Source organism: Panulirus ornatus, chromosome 39 (genome assembly GCF_036320965.1).
Source record: "Panulirus ornatus isolate Po-2019 chromosome 39, ASM3632096v1, whole genome shotgun sequence".
NCBI classification, from domain to species: Eukaryota; Metazoa; Arthropoda; class Malacostraca; order Decapoda; family Palinuridae; genus Panulirus; species Panulirus ornatus.
The window spans coordinates 6,266,599-6,284,292 of NC_092262.1; the positions used below are offsets into that span (position 1 = coordinate 6,266,599).

The 17,694-nt window shown below is 40.0% G+C and overlaps 2 protein-coding genes across 6 annotated transcripts in view; one reads left to right on the plus strand and one right to left on the minus strand.

The window, feature by feature from the left end:
• The window catches only part of LOC139761220 (cytochrome b5 reductase 4), a 53,055-nt gene extending 44,716 nt beyond the window's left edge, over positions 1 to 8,339 (minus strand). Inside the window, exons 1-2 of the mRNA XM_071685262.1 lie at positions 8,060 to 8,339; positions 6,141 to 6,231 (exon numbers count right to left, since the gene is read on the minus strand). The gene's annotated coding sequence lies outside the window, so the exon portion shown is untranslated. The remainder of the gene's footprint in view (positions 1 to 6,140; positions 6,232 to 8,059) is intronic.
• LOC139761069 (uncharacterized) overlaps positions 1 to 17,694 on the plus strand; it is a 133,167-nt gene that overhangs the window by 110,348 nt on the left and 5,125 nt on the right. For 4 of the 5 annotated variants that reach the window (XM_071684882.1, XM_071684883.1, XM_071684884.1 and 1 more), the window contains 2 exons: positions 10,508 to 11,210; positions 16,947 to 17,022. In XM_071684882.1, the coding sequence (XP_071540983.1) occupies positions 10,682 to 11,210; positions 16,947 to 17,022 (605 nt within the window). In that variant the 5' untranslated portion in view covers positions 10,508 to 10,681. Of the gene's footprint in view, positions 1 to 9,411; positions 9,550 to 10,507; positions 11,211 to 16,946; positions 17,023 to 17,694 lie in introns of those variants that run through there. The other variant, XM_071684880.1, reaches the window with a different exon arrangement.

Consider the following 17,694-nt stretch of genomic DNA (forward strand, 5'->3'; position numbering starts at 1 on the left):
AGAGAGAGAGAGAGAGAGAGAGAGAGAGAGAGAGAGAGAGAGAGAGAGAGAGCAGTGTGTGTGTGTGTGTGTGTGTGTGTGTGTATGGCGGGGGGGGGGGGGCTACAGATAACCACATAACCACATAACCACAACCCCCTCTCCCTCACAACCGCTTTTGAGTAGCACAACACCCGACGTACACAATCCTTTTTACCTTCCTGCACTACATGATAAGCCCCCACCACCAGCACACCAATTATCAGGATAGAAATGTCACTGTGGACGTCGTGCGCGTCTTAGAAGGATGCTGAGAGAGAGGCACGGAAGTGAGGGTTTGAGCTGGAAATAATTTCCCTCCTCTATCAGTACCTTCCAAATTATTAGATAGTACACAAAGAACATAGGAAGGAATATGGATTATTTTTTTTCCCTTTAAGGTTCAGACCGGTCCAATGTGTAAAAACGTATCGATGGACCCTCTTCAATCTCTTGTCTGTGCACCTTATAATATTTCTTGGAGGACTACAGGCAATGTGTTGCATAGTCTTAGGCCCTGCATGTTCGAGGCATTCTAGGGGTAATCTTTTGGTCTTCCATGTCCGTCGTGTCAGCAGGGAGTAATTCTTTTATTATAAATCGGGAATCATTTCTTTTAGGATTCTCCATGCGTAAATAATGATACATACACCTCTCCCGTCAGTCGTTTCACAGGAATTCGGTTCCTTTCCCGGGTCATTACGAGCCGTGAAATGTATCTGCACACTATCTAACCCTGCTGCAGTGTCGCCTTCCGTGAAAGGTTTTGTTAATACTCATCCGTATTATATCTGTGAGAGAGTTAGTACCTTGAAATGCTTCATTATTGGGTTTAGTCCACACTTATCTTGAAGGTCCGCATGATCCACCCCAACACATTTTCAGACGCGTAGGTCTCTCAGTATGTTCCGTCCTGTCCCTGCACCACATATGTACAAGAGCAAATGCCTAGCACGTCTGCAGCAAGCCCATAACAAACATACAGCAAGCGTAGAGCAAGTGTAGAACAAGGGGCCCTTACTCCTACCGCGTCGTCTCCCTGTCCCCTTTGGCCACCATTTCCCCTTCGCTACCGGCACCCCAACAGCAGCAGTGAGCAGCAACACATTCCGTTGGAACATAATCACCGCGGAGATGGCCTCCAACCCCACTGGTAATCCCCCCCCTCTCCTTCCCCTCCACGTCAATATGAGGGGAGGTCTTCGTCCCGGCCTCACGCACTCCCCTCTCCTCCCTCCCACTCAACACCTCACCCCCCCCCACAAGGACAGCAGTCGGCCAACACTGCTGGCGGCGCAGGGGACGATGGCCAACACTTACGCCACAGATCAGGGGTCCATGAACGCCGTCGTATGTCCAAGGGTGTTCAGGGTGCTGAAAGCACTTGGACCCCTCCCAGCCCAGTCGAAAAGCGTCCCTTCTGAAGACGGTCCACTGTTAACCCGGCTGTGTTCACATATGTTTACACAGGTATCAACAATTTGGTGTTTACAGACTCCGCTGTGTATGGCACAGTCGTAAGTACATATCATGTACTACTCACGGTTATGCTATACAGAGTCCCGTCCGTTGTTTATGCCACCATCGTAAGTACATAACATACTACTCACGGTTATGCTGTATAGAGAGCCCCGTCTCTGGACACGCTATGTATAGCGTTGACAAAGGTCGTCACTTGGCCAGTTATAAACTGCTGCTTCCTGATGTACACATTTTATGTAGTGTGTACATTGAGAATAACAAAATGTCGGTAACTTTGACGCGCTGTTTGAAAATATTATCAAATAACATGTTATTTCTACTGTTTGTAGATGCATGAGTTCATTTTATCCTTACGGAAACACGCAATTTAGATGGCAGATAAACACCTTCACTATATACTTTCACTGTCTTACGAAAATAATATTTACATCGTTTATTAACCATAAACTAAAGTTGATTGACGTAAACATGTTGATATTCTATAATGTTACCCTCAGCAGCTGTGCAGTTTACATCAACGGATCAATTTCTATTGTCTTGCATAAGCATGCTACTTACAGAGCTCGCGAAGTCATAAAAACTGTCATTACTCATGCTACCCAACCCCTCAATACTTATTCGAGGTAAAGATGAAATTTATATGGCTGATGCTTGGGGAAGACGTATTCACGGGCTCGACTTCTGGTTGCGTCATCGCTTCATGGTCAACCCAGCTGTTCATCCTAGGAACCGGTTTTTCGTTACCTTATTCTTAGTTACAATTTATGTTCCGGTTTTCATATAAATCTTGTGAACTTTCTTGATTCCGGAATGGCTTTCCTCAGCCATTTCTAAATAAACTGTCTTGGTCATCAATATTCACGCCAGTTACAGAAGAACTGGGAAGTAGGAAAGTAACACCAAAAATGGATTATATGTAAGCGATTAACAGGCATTTTCAGTCTTACAAAAAAATCTTACTTCAGAGGCTACTGATTTAGTGACTAGACTTTGCCGAGGTAGCGACCATGGATCAAAGCGATCATTTCATAGTGATAATGTGTACAAAAAAGTTCCCTCTGTACGTTCAGACGACTTGATACACTATGGGCTTAAAATTTACAAAAGCGATATTCCCCCACGCCTTTGAAGCAAGGAACGATTAGGTGTCGGGCAATTAAATTATCTTCGCTCGTGGTCATTATTTTCTTTAATACTGAAGGCACCCTAAACTCATTTATTACATATCGCAACGCTCCAATCCCATATTTATCATATTTCAAAGCACCTTTATTCTGTACTAAAGTCTTTAATCTTTATGAATGTCGTATTGTATGTTTTTATGTACACAGTTTGAATATAGGGCCATTATTCATTCAGTTATTAAAACATGAAAAAAAACACCGGTTACTATAACATTATTAAAAAAAAAAAGTGCCAGTAATATGATTTATGAGAAAGCTTCCGTGGCATCTCTTGGAAATGTCTACGACACCCCGATGGGAATCACCTGAGCTACAATAATTAGCACTGTAGTAAACAAGTAAATAAAGTAGATTGCAAAGGTCGGCAGGTGTATGTCTGCGACCACCGGCCGTCGCCGAGAAAGTTGTGATGGGCGCAATCTTGGTCGGCAACAGGTTCACCGTCACTCCAACACTTGATCACGGGACTGTATCTGTTACAGTGACGTTTAAGTCTTTTGAGTTTTACCGTGACACCAGCACCAGTCGGGTTGGCCAGCCACCCGACACAAGCGAGCGTCGCGTCGGTCCGACGAAGTGTAGTACCGCCGGCAAGACGCGAAGCAAGACGCGGCGGCTGAGGTATACCGACCCTCTGACACAGCAGCTGCCTCCTCACTGGCCAACATCCCTTTAGTTCACCACGCGTCGACTCGCCTCCCCCGCACACACGGACACACAAACACACACCCTTCAGGAAAATCCACGCCTCCTCCGAGCACCCTCTTGCACTGTGCACCGCCCACTGCTTCACAGGTTGCCGTCCTACGTCAGGAATTTCCCGGAACATCCTTCACGTGAAAGCAGGTCACCTTGGAATCTCAGTGCAAGATGAGGAAAAACGAAATCACCAGTAAACACTGAATATAGTACAATAAAAGTATATATAATTGTCTGAAGATGTAGTCAGGTTTATATCCCTGGGGATAGGGGATTAAGAATACTTCCCACGTATTCCCTGCGTGTCGTAGAAGGCGACTAAAAGGGGAGGGAGCGGGGGGCTGGAAATCCTCCCCTCTCGTTTTTTTTTTTTTTTTCCGAAAGAAGGAACAGAGGGGGCCAGGTGAGGATATTCCAAAAAAGGCCCAGTCCTCTGTTCTTAACGCTACCTCGCTAACGCGGGAAATGGCGAATAGTTTAAAAGAAAAAAAGAAATATATATATATATATATATATATATATATATATATATATATATATATATATATATATGTGAATAAGAGCAAGGTTATTAGGTACAGTAGGGTTGAGGGTCAAGTCAATTGGGAGGTAAGTTTGAATGGAGAAAAACTGGAGGAAGTAAAGTGTTTTAGATATCTGGGAGTGGATCTGGCAGCGGATGGAACCATGGAAGCGGAAGTGGATCATAGGGTGGGGGAGGGGGCGAAAATCCTGGGAGCCTTGAAGAATGTGTGAAAGTCGAGAACATTATCTCGGAAAGCAAAAATGGGTATGTTTGAAGGAATAGTGGTTCCAACAATGTTGTATGGTTGCGAGGCGTGGGCTATGGATAGAGTTGTGCGCAGGAGGATGGATGTGCTGGAAATGAGATGTTTGAGGACAATGTGTGGTGTGAGGTGGTTTGATCGAGTGAGTAACATAAGGGTAAGAGAGATGTGTGGAAATAAAAAGAGCGTGGTTGAGAGAGCAGAAGAGGGTGTTTTGAAATGGTTTGGGCACATGGAGAGAATGAGTGAGGAAAGATTGACTGAAAGGATATATGTGTTGGAGGTGGAGGGAACTAGAAGTGGGAGACCAAATTGGAGGTGGAAAGATGGAGTGAAAAAGATTTTGTGTGATCGGGGCCTGCACATGCAGGAGGGTGAAAGGAGGGCAAGGAATAGAGTGAATTGGATCGATGTGGTATACCGGGGTTGACGTGCTGTCAGTGGATTGAATCAGGGCATGTGAAGCGTCTGGGGTAAACCATGGAAAGCTGTGTAGGTATGTATATTTGCGTGTGTGGACGTATGTATATACATGTGTATGGGGGTGGGTTGGGCCATTTCTTTCATCTGTTTCCTTGCGCTACCTCGCAAACGCAGGAGACAGCAGCAAAAAAGAAAAATATAATATATATATATATATATATATATATATATATATATATATATATATATATATATATATATATGGACATGACCACAGTTGTTTATCGCTCCAAAAGAACAACTCACTTTTAGTGTATGGTAACTCAATATCACTTGCAAAACAAAGCCTTCCTCTTCACAGTTCAAAATCTACAAGAAAAATTTTAAATGTCAGCAATTGGGAGAGAATGCAATTTCTTTCCCATGATCAAGCACTAAATAATTGACCTCTCAACTCGGTCTTACAATCCAGCCTACCAGAAACCACACTCCCCAGACAAACACGAGTCACACTCTCCCATCTACTCTCCAGACATCATCCATCACTACAACATTACAAAAACCATTTCAGTATATCCCAAGACCCTTTATGCCCATGATGCAACTCCGAAAGACACTGAGCACTTCCTGTTCGGTAGTCCTACACTATGTGCACGTAGATACAAATGCACAACACTTTATGACTAATGCTCCTGACTGGTGAACTTGGCCAGCTGCCTGTTTGCTGCAGGATTCTCATGAAACAAGTGACTCCCTGGATGGGAAATAATCATGCAGTGAATTAATTGCGGTAATTCCCACAGATTTCCTGCAAAAATAAACCTTAAGACTGGGGTACAAAAGGGGCATAAAATATATCCACTTCAATTGCTTTTCCGTTATCAGATATATAAAAACATTAATGTACTGGTTTAGTATAGCATTCCACACCCATCCTATGCAGGTAAAGTCTGGCTGCCCTTCAGTTGTGCACTTTTATTACATAGAGGGAAAGGAGTGTTTACATTGGTGGGCCCACTTTTCAGTTACATTGCCCTAGATTTTGGATATCCAAGAGCTGTTAACATAAAAATTTTATACAGCTTGTTCCTCATGTCTTCTCTTTTGGTAATACAGAAGTGTTCCTTGTTCCTCCTTGCTCCAGTTTTGATTTGATTTGATTTTGTGCAATTTTAAAGTGCTAGAACCTGATGATACTATAGCATTTTTATGATGAGAAAACAACAGGAACTTGCACCTGATGTAGATTTCATTATATTCAAAAATGGTATCAAGCTATAACCAGACTGGTGAACTTTGATAAATGGCCACCAGAAAAAGTGTTGTACTACAATTATGAATAGAAGTGAACTTAAGAAGTATTGTAATTATGATGTTCAGCAAAGAAGTGAAAAAATGTACAGAGGTTATGAAATTAGGCAAAGGAATGGTATGTAAAATTATACATGAAGGTAATAATGATTAGCAGAACAGATGTTGAAACTATGTATGGCAACATCATGTTTTATCAAAGATGGAGAAGTTAATACCATAAAGCATTAATTACCTGTGGCAGAGCCACTAGAAGGAACTTTCTGTCCTGTGGGAGAAAGACTGGCGCCACTCATCCTGTTCCCTCGACTATCTGACACCCTGAGCTGTAAAGAAAAGAAAATTTTCCCAGTTATGCATTACACAAGGTAAAACGGAGTGTACAACATTAACATCTCAGTGAAGGCTCCTCGTTGAGACGACAATCGTTTTTAAGGACCAAAACAATTGGTCAGTTAACACTCATGAATATCACAGCAAAGTTAACTTATCCAAACCTAAGCCTCATACTTTCATTCAGTACAGGGTTTTGAAAATTTTAGAGAAAATTGCACTAAACTCGATGAAAACACTAAAACATACAGAATTCATGTCCAATATCTTTTTTTCATCCATTAGCAAAGGCCAGCTCTAAATCTTTACAAGCAGTTCTTACATTCAGGACAGCTTGAACATTACACGAAAACAAACAAAAAATTATCTTTAAAGTATGAGCTCATTGCTGCCAATTTTCTTCATTGTTCCAGACAAGTAAAAGGCTGAGATTTTCATTATGTAATCATCATGCATGAATACGTGAAGTTCATACTATGAGACGATAGTGTCCTGTTTTATTTTGCTGTTTCATTTAGACAAGGATATATTCTGCTACTCTTAAGATCCATGTGTGTGATAACATTGGCATGTGCACCTGATCTTGGAGTAAATTATATACTTGAGTTTAGGTGTCAGCCATAATTTGATGGACGTACTTTCAAGTAACTTTATTGAAAAGCACTTCAGCAACACCAAAAGCAGGCCACTTTCACCTGCATTTTACACCTTGAAGGTGAATTTCTTAATTGGAGATTGTGTTTAATGTTCAATTAAAAATACAGCGGTTTCAGATTATTTATGTCGAAATAAATAAATTGACCATTTTGGAATACTTTAAACCAAAATCTTTACATGTGAAATTAGGTTGGTGAGGTTACATTGGCCCATGTAATTCCTTATAGAGAATTTGTATACCTAGTTCAATAATTCACAAGGGCAGTGTTACTGATGTCTGTCCACAATTTTGCCACAAAACTTCAATAGGAAAGTGGTGCCCAACGCTTTACCACATCACTTCATGAATCATGAACAAAACATGTAACATAAAACACGCTTCGATTACGATATTTGGTACTTTTTCCATATATATGTGCCCTTGATGGTAAACACAACTTTTGGTTATTGAAAATTTGATTTAGACTATGAACCTTTCTTTGCATATTCTTCCACCTTAGATCCACTGGGTGTTGAGCAATAATTTTCTAACATTAATGTTGCTAAAATATTTGCAAATAATACTTCTATTCTTTTTGTGAAACTGTCTTTCTGCAGTAATCGACTTTTCCTCCGCAGAAAAAAAGTTGGAAGTGTTGAGATTTAAACAAATTTTACACAAATTTTCGTTATGTTGTTTCCAGTAAGACTCATGAGGGAGCTAGTTCTTGTAAAGGAATTGAAGTTCAAGGAAACCGTTGGTTTGAAACAGTCAAGCCAATCAAACCTTACCAAACCCAATCCTCCTAACCCGTAGCCTAATTCATCACACCCTAGAGTTGGTCACTCGAGAAAAGTTACTGACGAAGAAGTTTGATAAATCCAGTAATAACAATGCCGACATTAACTCCATTTGACACACCTGCCCACATTTCGGCAAAATAACTTCACGAATTACTTGACACCATAATCTATATTAAGAATCATCACTCCTCTGATTGACAACCAAAATTATTACAACTCAGAATTGATGAAGTAATTAACAATAGCACATCGGTTAACATATATCCGGACTAACGAATGTAGTGTGCGACAAACAACAAATTGAAACCTGCAAATGGAAAAAATAACCCTTAACTAATAGTTTTTTGAATGGTAAAACGAAAGATATAAAAAGATACTAACGTTATAGGCCGGTGGAGAGTATACCCCTCTGAGAAGTCTTAGGTCAGCACCCCTTGCCTAGGGTCAGCGTTTCCTAGGACTATGACGAAACCATCTCAGGACTATACTGCACCACAGAGCGTCTCTTTTTCACTCTCTAATATATCGTTTGATATCCATTTCTCACAGCGATGTCAGTCTGTAACTCTTTAAATGTGCGTGTTTCCTCTATGATACGTGTTCGTCAGTCAATAGTGCCAAAGACATGTTTATACATCGTCTGTCTGTTTACGAAATCTATATATCGCTAGTAATACACATGTGTCAATTTTTGACCCACTATCCCTTAGGTACAACTCTCTCTCTCTCTCTCTCTCTCTCTCTCTCTCTCTCTCTCTCTCTCTCTCTCTCTCTCTCTCTCTCTCTCTCTCTCTCTCTATCTATCTATCTATCTATGTCTATCTAACCCATCTGTCTGTTTGTCTTAAGGAAGTAATAAAGTATTCTTTATTTTTAGAATTACTGCTATGAGGAAAAGTCATTTAGTTTGATAGAACACCTGTAAAGCTCTTCTTCTCATAGATAATAATTTGTTATGTAAATTTCGTTCAAATTCAGTTCTTCTTGAAGACGATATATCTAGTTCAAGTTCTAAGAAGCAACGCAACAAGAAATTAACATTTCCATTACTAAGCATCAGCCCTGTGTATTGGCAAAATCTCGATATATGTAAAGGAAGATCAAGAGATGATGCTCCATGAGTGTAAGATTCTCTTCCCATCCTGTACAAATAAGTAATTACGATCCCAAGAATGTGTGTGTGTGTGTGTGTGTGTGTGTGTGTGTGTGTGTGTGAAGGATGTGGAAGCCACTCTATCTTCACCGAAGGATAGATAGTAAAGGACACCGACTGTCTACAGGCAAATAACAGAATTGCAGTCAGGTATAAAGATCAAAGAAATATTCAGTAACCTGTTCTGACCCTGTAGCAGGTCGAAATTATATTACGATATTGAGTTTGGTCATCTTACTCATATAAACACAGTAGACCTCTCATCTGTGTAGAATGTTGTAGTGCAGCGAGCGATATTATACTTGCTAACAAACACCAAACATATTGACCCCCGTATACACTGCATTGACATCATTAATAAGATGGATGAGTTTACGATGTATGTTATCCGTTTCATTTATAAAGCGAAGGTCACGGGCATGAAAAGAGTGTATATGGTTTTTAGAATAATCCATAACCTTTTCAAGAAGGTGTTCAATATTTTACGGTTGGTGGACTTAGCTTGGCATTGACGGCCTGAACAACCCTTGCTGTTTATTGGTGTAAATTCAGCCAGTGAGTCTTCAGTGCGCATCGCGGCAGTCATTTGTCAGCCATTACGTCACGACTGTGTTCCTGGTAAACAAACGAACGAAAGGAAACGTACCAATGGCTCCCTACACTATGAGTTCTCCGCTTTTTACTCGCTCTTAACAGAAGCATGGCACAACGACACAAGGTGAGTTTTTTTGCTAACTCTAGTTAGCATTTTTATTATGTGAAGTGATTAAATCGTGAAGGGAAAACCGCGCCGATGCCTACAAATATCACGCCAAAGCCAGCAAGGGGCCTAATAGACATGACCGTATCCCAACTATTTTTGGTTGACCCCTGAAGCTGATGACCTGTTGGTAATGATTTGTCTCGGTAAAGTAGAAATGAACTCCGCAGCTCAGCATTAGAATGATGAAAGAGATGGGTTGTGCGTGTTTAAACGTTCTCCGGGTCTAGCCCTTGCACTGGCTCTACTTCATGACGGCCCGTTTTCAGGGCGTCATTGTTGATTATTACCGATTTGTGGAGTATAGGGAGGGAGTTTTACATTCGTATGGCCTCATCTCATGAATATTTCTCTTATTTGATGCTTCTTGGTCTATGATACAGTTGAAGAAAGGTTTTATGGTAGTTGGATGTGAGTGCAACTTTATATGCCTTGGCTCTGGTCCCAGTGATTAATATTTAGTATGTTATTAGTCCTCACGCTTTTCTACGTTGGATGTGCTGTATTTTTTTTTATTCAGTTCATAAGTGGCCACCGCATAGGAAGAAAACTTTTGAAAGGAATATGACGTATAAGCTGTTGGAAGATAATTATGGGCAAATTAAAGCATTTTAGAAACAAGTGTTCTTTGATAAAAAAAAAAAAAACTAATGAAATGCATGCACATATTTTCCAATTTCTTGATTTACTTCCATTATTTTGAGGTATCAGATATGCTTATTAAATTTTTATCCTTCAAATGATATATTTAGGGTCCAAGTAGATATGGTAAAGTGAAAAAAATGGTTGAACTCAAATTTTCTTACTTTAAATGGCATGTTGTTCATCATCCCCAAGAAATTTAGTCTTACCTGTAGACTTGAACAGAAATATTTTTTTATGAGTTTATGTATGATGTCTTTTTCTTTCATAACAGGTTGATTTTGGGGTCTACTATCAAGCCCCACTCTTTCACTTCTTTAGAAATGGTTGTGTGCCAGCTCTCTCAGCAGTTGTCATAAGGGAATTCAAAAATTCTGATCATGTCAGATATTTCCTTCAAAACACATCACAGAGAAGTCAACCGCAGCAACTTGGGAGTATTAATTGTATGAATTTGTTTGACTTTCTGAAAACTGTTCATCAAAGAGGCAAGAGAGAACAAAAAAAGAGGAAAGGAAAGAGTGTGTGTTGTGAAGATGATGACAACAGTGAGCCGATATCAAGCACATCTCGACCACTACATTTGAATAACCTAAATGATAATAAAGATATACTGAGCAAAGTAAACATATCTCAGCTGTTGGACACATCATTTAGTCGCGAGGCGCATGAAAATTTAAAAGACTTGGATGTGACTTTTCTCCTGAATTTCTTGTCCAACGATATTTTACGATTCCCACTGGATAGCCAAATCTATAATGCTGTAAATGAGATTAAAGAGATCAGAAATGATGTATTTCATTCTGGCTCCCGCATTGAATATAGTGACGTGCACCAAAAGCTTAATGATCTATGTGATGCTACAGGATTGATACACAGTTATTTAGGGGAATCCAAGGATGATTTAGAAAGGATGAAACTGGAATACTTACAAGAATCTGTGAGTTTATCAGACACACTTTTCTACGTTGTTTTTGGTAAGTGAGACAAGCTTGTACAGAGTATTATTTGACACGAGTTTGATTTTGTTTCTGTCTTTCAAGAAATCAATTCATCCTTTTACTTAATCTTTATTGTAACATGAGTTATTCTGCCTGTCATTGTTCTTCCTTATATTATATTTCAAAGAAAAGTGTCAGACGTGTTAGGATTGATTTCACACTGTTGAAGAAATCTGGTCGTTTGATTTTGTTGACTTAAAAGGAATATATGAAATGAGTGTGCATTGACTCATTGCATATGCAAAAGCTTGGGACGTTGGGGAGGAAAGTATATAGAAATGGTAAAAAAGGTAAGGAATATTAAAAGAGAAAATATCAATTTTTGTTGAATTTTGTGGTGGTGGAATATCTGAGTAACATTACTGTGTGGTCTGCATAACCATATGCAGATAAAAGCACTTCTCTCTCATTGCAGATATATTTCCATTATGTAGATTTTTTGTTCTTTTACGTATAATTGTCTCTTGTGAATGTTCACCCAACAGTTGATATACAACATTACCATGTCAGATGAACATACTTCATAGCTCCAGTACTGTTGTCAAGCCTTTTATCTTTCCCACTGCATCCGAACATTAACCTTATATTTTTCTGTTTTCACTCTTATTTTTCATATCTTTTATTTTCTTTTTGTATGTACTCAGCAGGACTACAATACTAGTTTTTTAATCAGTTCTAAATTCATACTTTTTTGGGCTACTTTTATCAGTAGATTGATAATGTTGATTTCCTAGCTTGTTTTTCATTGCAGCATGTTTCAATAAAATTGGTATGTAATTACACCATATACTTCATTCAGATCAAGACTGAATGGTGATAACAGTATGTCTGATGGTTGCCTTCAAGTCTTTCATAAAGCTTTTGTGGTGCAAATATAGTCCTATCAGTGAGTAGTGCCATTTCTTTCCCTGTATGAGGTATTTAAAGGATGAGTATTCCATATTTTACATAGCCAATATCCTCATAGCATTTTATTTTTCACTGACTTCTCATCATTATCTTATCCTTTTACACCGCTTTATATCCACTTCACAGATACAGTAACCCATATCAGCACCATACATTCCGTGTTTAGTTTGCATAGACTACTGTAGTATTCTGTATTTCTTCAAGCAACCTTCACTTTAATGTAATGGTTTTTATTTTCTTTTCTCTTTAGTTTTCTTTTTCAGAGTTTGTTCTTGTAATTGCCCTTCAAATCTTGATATATCAACCTCCGTTTCATTGATCATGTTCAATGTAACGTCTTGATATTTGTTTGATCGTTTCTAATTTTTCTTCCATTACGGTCCATCCACTGATTTTTTTTTAGGAGGATGTCCAGTGTGCTTATAAAATGTTCACATCATTTTCTCACACATGCAATTCAGAATTTATCAGTTGTTGTCTTTAGATTATGCCCCCTACATTTTCACAGTTGCTTATAGCATGCTTTTCTCTGTTATTTCTGTTTATGATTCCTTCTCTATTTGTATCATCCATATCAAGTGTCCACCAGTTTCTAGGAATCATGTGAGCCTTCATCAGTAGCAATATCATGGCTAGCCATAAGCTGTCTCACCACTACTGATCACACTTCTTCAGTTGTCTGTGGTATATATATATATATATATATATATATATAGTGAAAGAGAAGAGAGAGGCATTTGGACGATTTTTGCAGGGAAAAAATGCAGTTGAGTGGGAGACGTATAAAAGAAAGAGACAGGAGGTCAAGAGAAAGGTGCAAGAGGTGAAAAAAAGGGCAAATGAGAGTTGGGGTGAGAGAGTATCATTAAATTTTAGGGAGAATAAAAAGATGTTCTGGAAGGAGGTAAATAAAGTGCGTAAGAGAAGGGAGCAAATGGGAACTTCAGTGAAGGGCGCAAATGGGGAGGTGATAACAAGTAGTGGTGATGTGAGAAGGAGATGGAGTGAGTATTTTGAAGGTTTGTTGAATGTGTTTGATGATAGAGTGGCAGATATAGGGTGTTTTGGTCGAGGTGGTGTGCAAAGTGAGAGGGTTAGGGAAAATGATTTGGTAAACAGAGAAGAGGTAGTAAAAGCTTTGCGGAAGATGAAAGCCGGCAAGGCTGCAGTTTTGGATGGTATTGCAGTGGAATTTATTAAAAAAGGGGGTGACTGTATTGTTGACTGGTTGGTAAGGTTATTTAATGTATGTATGACTCACGGTGAGGTGCCTGAGGATTGGCGGAATGCGTGCATAGTGCCATTGTACAAAGGCAAAGAGGATAAGAGTGAGTGCTCAAATTACAGAGGTATAAGTTTGTTGAGTATTCCTGGTAAATTATATGGGAGGGTATTGATTGAGAGGATGAAGGCATGTACAGAGCATCAGATTGGGGAAGAGCAGTGTGGTTTCAGAAGTGGTAGAGGATGTGTGGATCAGGTGTTTGCTTTGAAGAATGTATGTGAGAAATACTTAGAAAAGCAAATGGATTTGTATGTAGCATTTATGGATCTGGAGAAGGCATATGATAGAGTTGATAGAGATGCTCTGTGGAAGGTATTAAGAATATATGGTGTGGGAGGCAAGTTGTTAGAAGCAGTGAAAAGTTTTTATCGAGGATGTAAGGCATGTGTACGTGTAGGAAGAGAGGAAAGTGATTGGTTCTCAGTGAATGTAGGTTTGCGGCAGGGGTGTGTGATGTCTCCATGGTTGTTTAATTTGTTTATGGATGGGGTTGTTAGGAGGTGAATGCAAGAGTTTTGGAAGGAGGGGCAAGTATGAAGTCTGTTGGGGATGAGAGAGCTTGGGAAGTGAGTCAGTTGTTGTTCGCTGATGATACAGCGCTGGTGGCTGATTCATGTGAGAAACTGCAGAAGCTGGTGACTGAGTTTGGTAAAGTGTGTGAAAGAAGAAAGTTAAGAGTAAATGTGAATAAGAGCAAGGTTATTAGGTACAGTAGGGTTGAGGGTCAAGTCAATTGGGAGGTGAGTTTGAATGGAGAAAAACTGGAGGAAGTAAAGTGTTTTAGATATCTGGGAGTGGATCTGGCAGCGGATGGAACCATGGAAGCGGAAGTGAATCATAGGGTGGAGGAGGGGGCGAAAATCCTGGGAGCCTTGAAGAATGTGTGGAAGTCGAGAACATTATCTCGGAAAGCAAAAATGGGTATGTTTGAAGGAATAGTGGTTCCAACAATGTTGTATGGTTGCGAGGCGTGGGCTATGGATAGAGTGGTGCGCAGGAGGATGGATGTGCTGGAAATGAGATGTTTGAGGACAATGTGTGGTGTGAGGTGGTTTGATCGAGTAAGTAACGTAAGGGTAAGAGAGATGTGTGGAAATAAAAAGAGCGTGGTTGAGAGAGCAGAAGAGGGTGTTTTGAAATGGTTTGGGCACATGGAGAGAATGAGTGAGGAAAGATTGACCAAGAGGATATATGTGTCAGAGGTGGAGGGAACGAGGAGAAGAGGGAGACCAAATTGGAGGTGGAAAGATGGAGTGAAAAAGATTTTGTGTGATCGGGGCCTGAACATGCAGGAGGGTGAAAGGAGGGCAAGGAATAGAGTGAATTGGAGCGATGTGGTATACCGGGGTTGACGTGCTGTCAGTGGATTGAATCAGGGCATGTGAAGCGTCTGGGGTAAACCATGGAAAGCTGTGTAGGTATGTATATTTGCGTGTGTGGACGTATGTATATACATGTGTATGGGGGTGGGTTGGGCCATTTCTTTCGTCTGTTTCCTTGCGCTACCTTGCAAACGCGGGAGGCAGCGACAAAGTATAATAAAAAAATAAAAAATATATATATATATATATATATATATATATATATATATATATATATATATATATATATATATATATATTTAGAGGTATTTGGTATGTTGTAGTAAATTGACCTAGGCCCTTGAGCACAGTGATAGAATCCTTAGGTCTAATGGGGGTGCCACCAAACTTGTGTGAAGGAAGAATGGATTAAGGAAGGGGAATGACTTTACACGCTGCTTTACCTGTAATGATTATCGCATTAACTAGGCCCAGATGTTTAATGCTTTAGGCTCTCAGAAATCACAAAACTAAATCAATTTTTTTTTTTTCTATTATACTTACTGTCTCCCGCGTTAGCGAGGTACCACAAGGAAACTTGAAAGAATGGCCCAGCCCACCCAAATACACATGTATATGCATAAACACCCACACAGCACGTATACATACCTATACATTTCAATGTATACACACATATACATACAGAGACATATACATATATACACATGTACATATTCATACTTGTTGCCTTAATCTATTCCCATCGCCACCCACCATGCATGAAAAACAGCAACCCCCCCATGCATGCAAGGTAGCGCTAGGAAAAGACAACAAAGGCCACTTTTGTTCACACTCAGTCTCTAGCTGTCATATGTAATGCGCTGAAACCACAGCTCCCTTTCCACATCCAGGCCCCCGCAAAACTTTCCTTGGTTTACCCCAGATGCTACACATGCCCTGGTTCTATCCATTGACAGCACGTCGACCCTGGTATACCATATTGTTCCAGTTCACACAATTCCTTGCACGCCTTTCACCCTCCTGTATGTTCAGGCCCTGATCGCTCAAAATCTTTTTCACTCCATCCTTCCACCTCCAATTTGGTCTCCCACATCTTGTTCCCTCCACCTCTGACACACATATATCTTCTTTTTCAGTCTTTCCTCACTCATTCTCTCCATGTGAACAAACTATTTCAATACACCCTCTTCTGCTCTCTCAACCACACTCTTTATTACCACACATTTCTCTTACCCTTTCATTACTTACTCGATCAAACCACCTCACACCACATATTGTCCTCAAACATCTCACTTCCAACACATCCACCCTCCTCTGCACAACCCTATCTATAGCCCACGCCTCGCAACCATATAACATTGTTGGAACCACTATTCCTTCAAACATACCCATTTTGGCTCTCCGAGATAACATTCTTGCCTTCCACACATTCTTCAACACTCCTAGAACTTTTGCCCTCTCCCCCACCCTGTGACTCGCTTCCGCTTCCATGGTTCCATCCGCTGCTAAATCCACTCTCATATCTAAAACACTTCACTTCCTCCAGTTTTTCTCCACTCAAACGTACCTCCCAATTAACTTGTCCCTCAACCCTACAGCTTTCTTCTTTCACACACTTTACCAAATTCAGTCACCAGCTTCTGCAGTTTCTCACCTGAATCAGCCACCAGTGCTGTATCATCAGGGAACAACAACTGACTCACTTCCCAAGCCCTCTCATCCACAACAGACTACATACTTGCCCCTCTCTCCAAAACTCTTGCATTCACCTCCCTAACAGTCCCATCCATAAACAAATTAAACAAGCATGGAGACATCACACACCCCTGTACAATATTGCTTGGAGTATAATGTTAGAAAGAATAGACATTTGCTTTTACCAAAAAAAGACAATGCTTCAGTTACTGCCACTGATATTCACATCAAGGCTGGTTTTGTTAGGAAAATAGTGTCATTCATACTTGTAGTGATGATAGATTTGTATAAAATGAAGATATAATGTAGGATTTTGGGGAAACCTTAAAGTGATGAGCTCCACATTGAAAATGGAAATGAGTAGACACTGAATTGGCCAATGCTCATTTTAGCCCTTATATGGTATATTATGTGATTGCCTATTGCTTTATACAGACATTATAGATATTCATATGTATGCTTTAATCCTTGCATCACTGTAAAATGTTTGTATTCTTGCAGAGGAATTAAAAAAAGAGGTCCATGACCGTTATAGCAGACCTCAGCACAGCATTTTGCCAAGCATTGAACATTTTAGGTAAGGAAAACTGTGTACTTATCTTTGGTAAACTGTCAAATAAGCACATCCATATGTATCATGAAGTTTTCTGTATTGACTATATAAATTTTTCTTTCAGGAAAGTAATAATGAAATTAATATGAATTAAAAAAATGAATCAAGAGTAGAAAGAATTTTTTGTTTCACTTATGGACCTGCTCTGCTGGTATTTGAGAGGTGTGCAAGGAATAAACTGCTTTGGAACGATGTGGTATACCGGGGTTGACGTGCTGTCACTGGACTGAACCAGGGCATGTGAAATGTCTGGATAAACCATGGAAAGGTCTGTGGGGCCTGGATGTGGATAGTTAGCTGTGGTTTCGGTGCATTTCACACGACAGCAAGAGACTGAGTGTGAACGAATGTGGCCTTTTTTGTCTGTTTTCTTGGCGCTACCTTGTTGAAGCAGGGGGTAGCGATGCTGTTTCCTGTAGGGTGGGGTAGTGCTATTTACCATGTTAGTGAGGTAGCGTCAAAGACAAAGGAGTGAGCTTGAGTTTTTTTTTTTTCTCCCGCATTTGCAAGGTAGCGCAAGGAAACAGATGAAAGAAAAGGCCCAACCCACCCCCATACACATGAATATACATACGTCCACACGCAAATATACATACCTACACAGCTTTCCATGGTTTACCCCAGACGCTTCACATG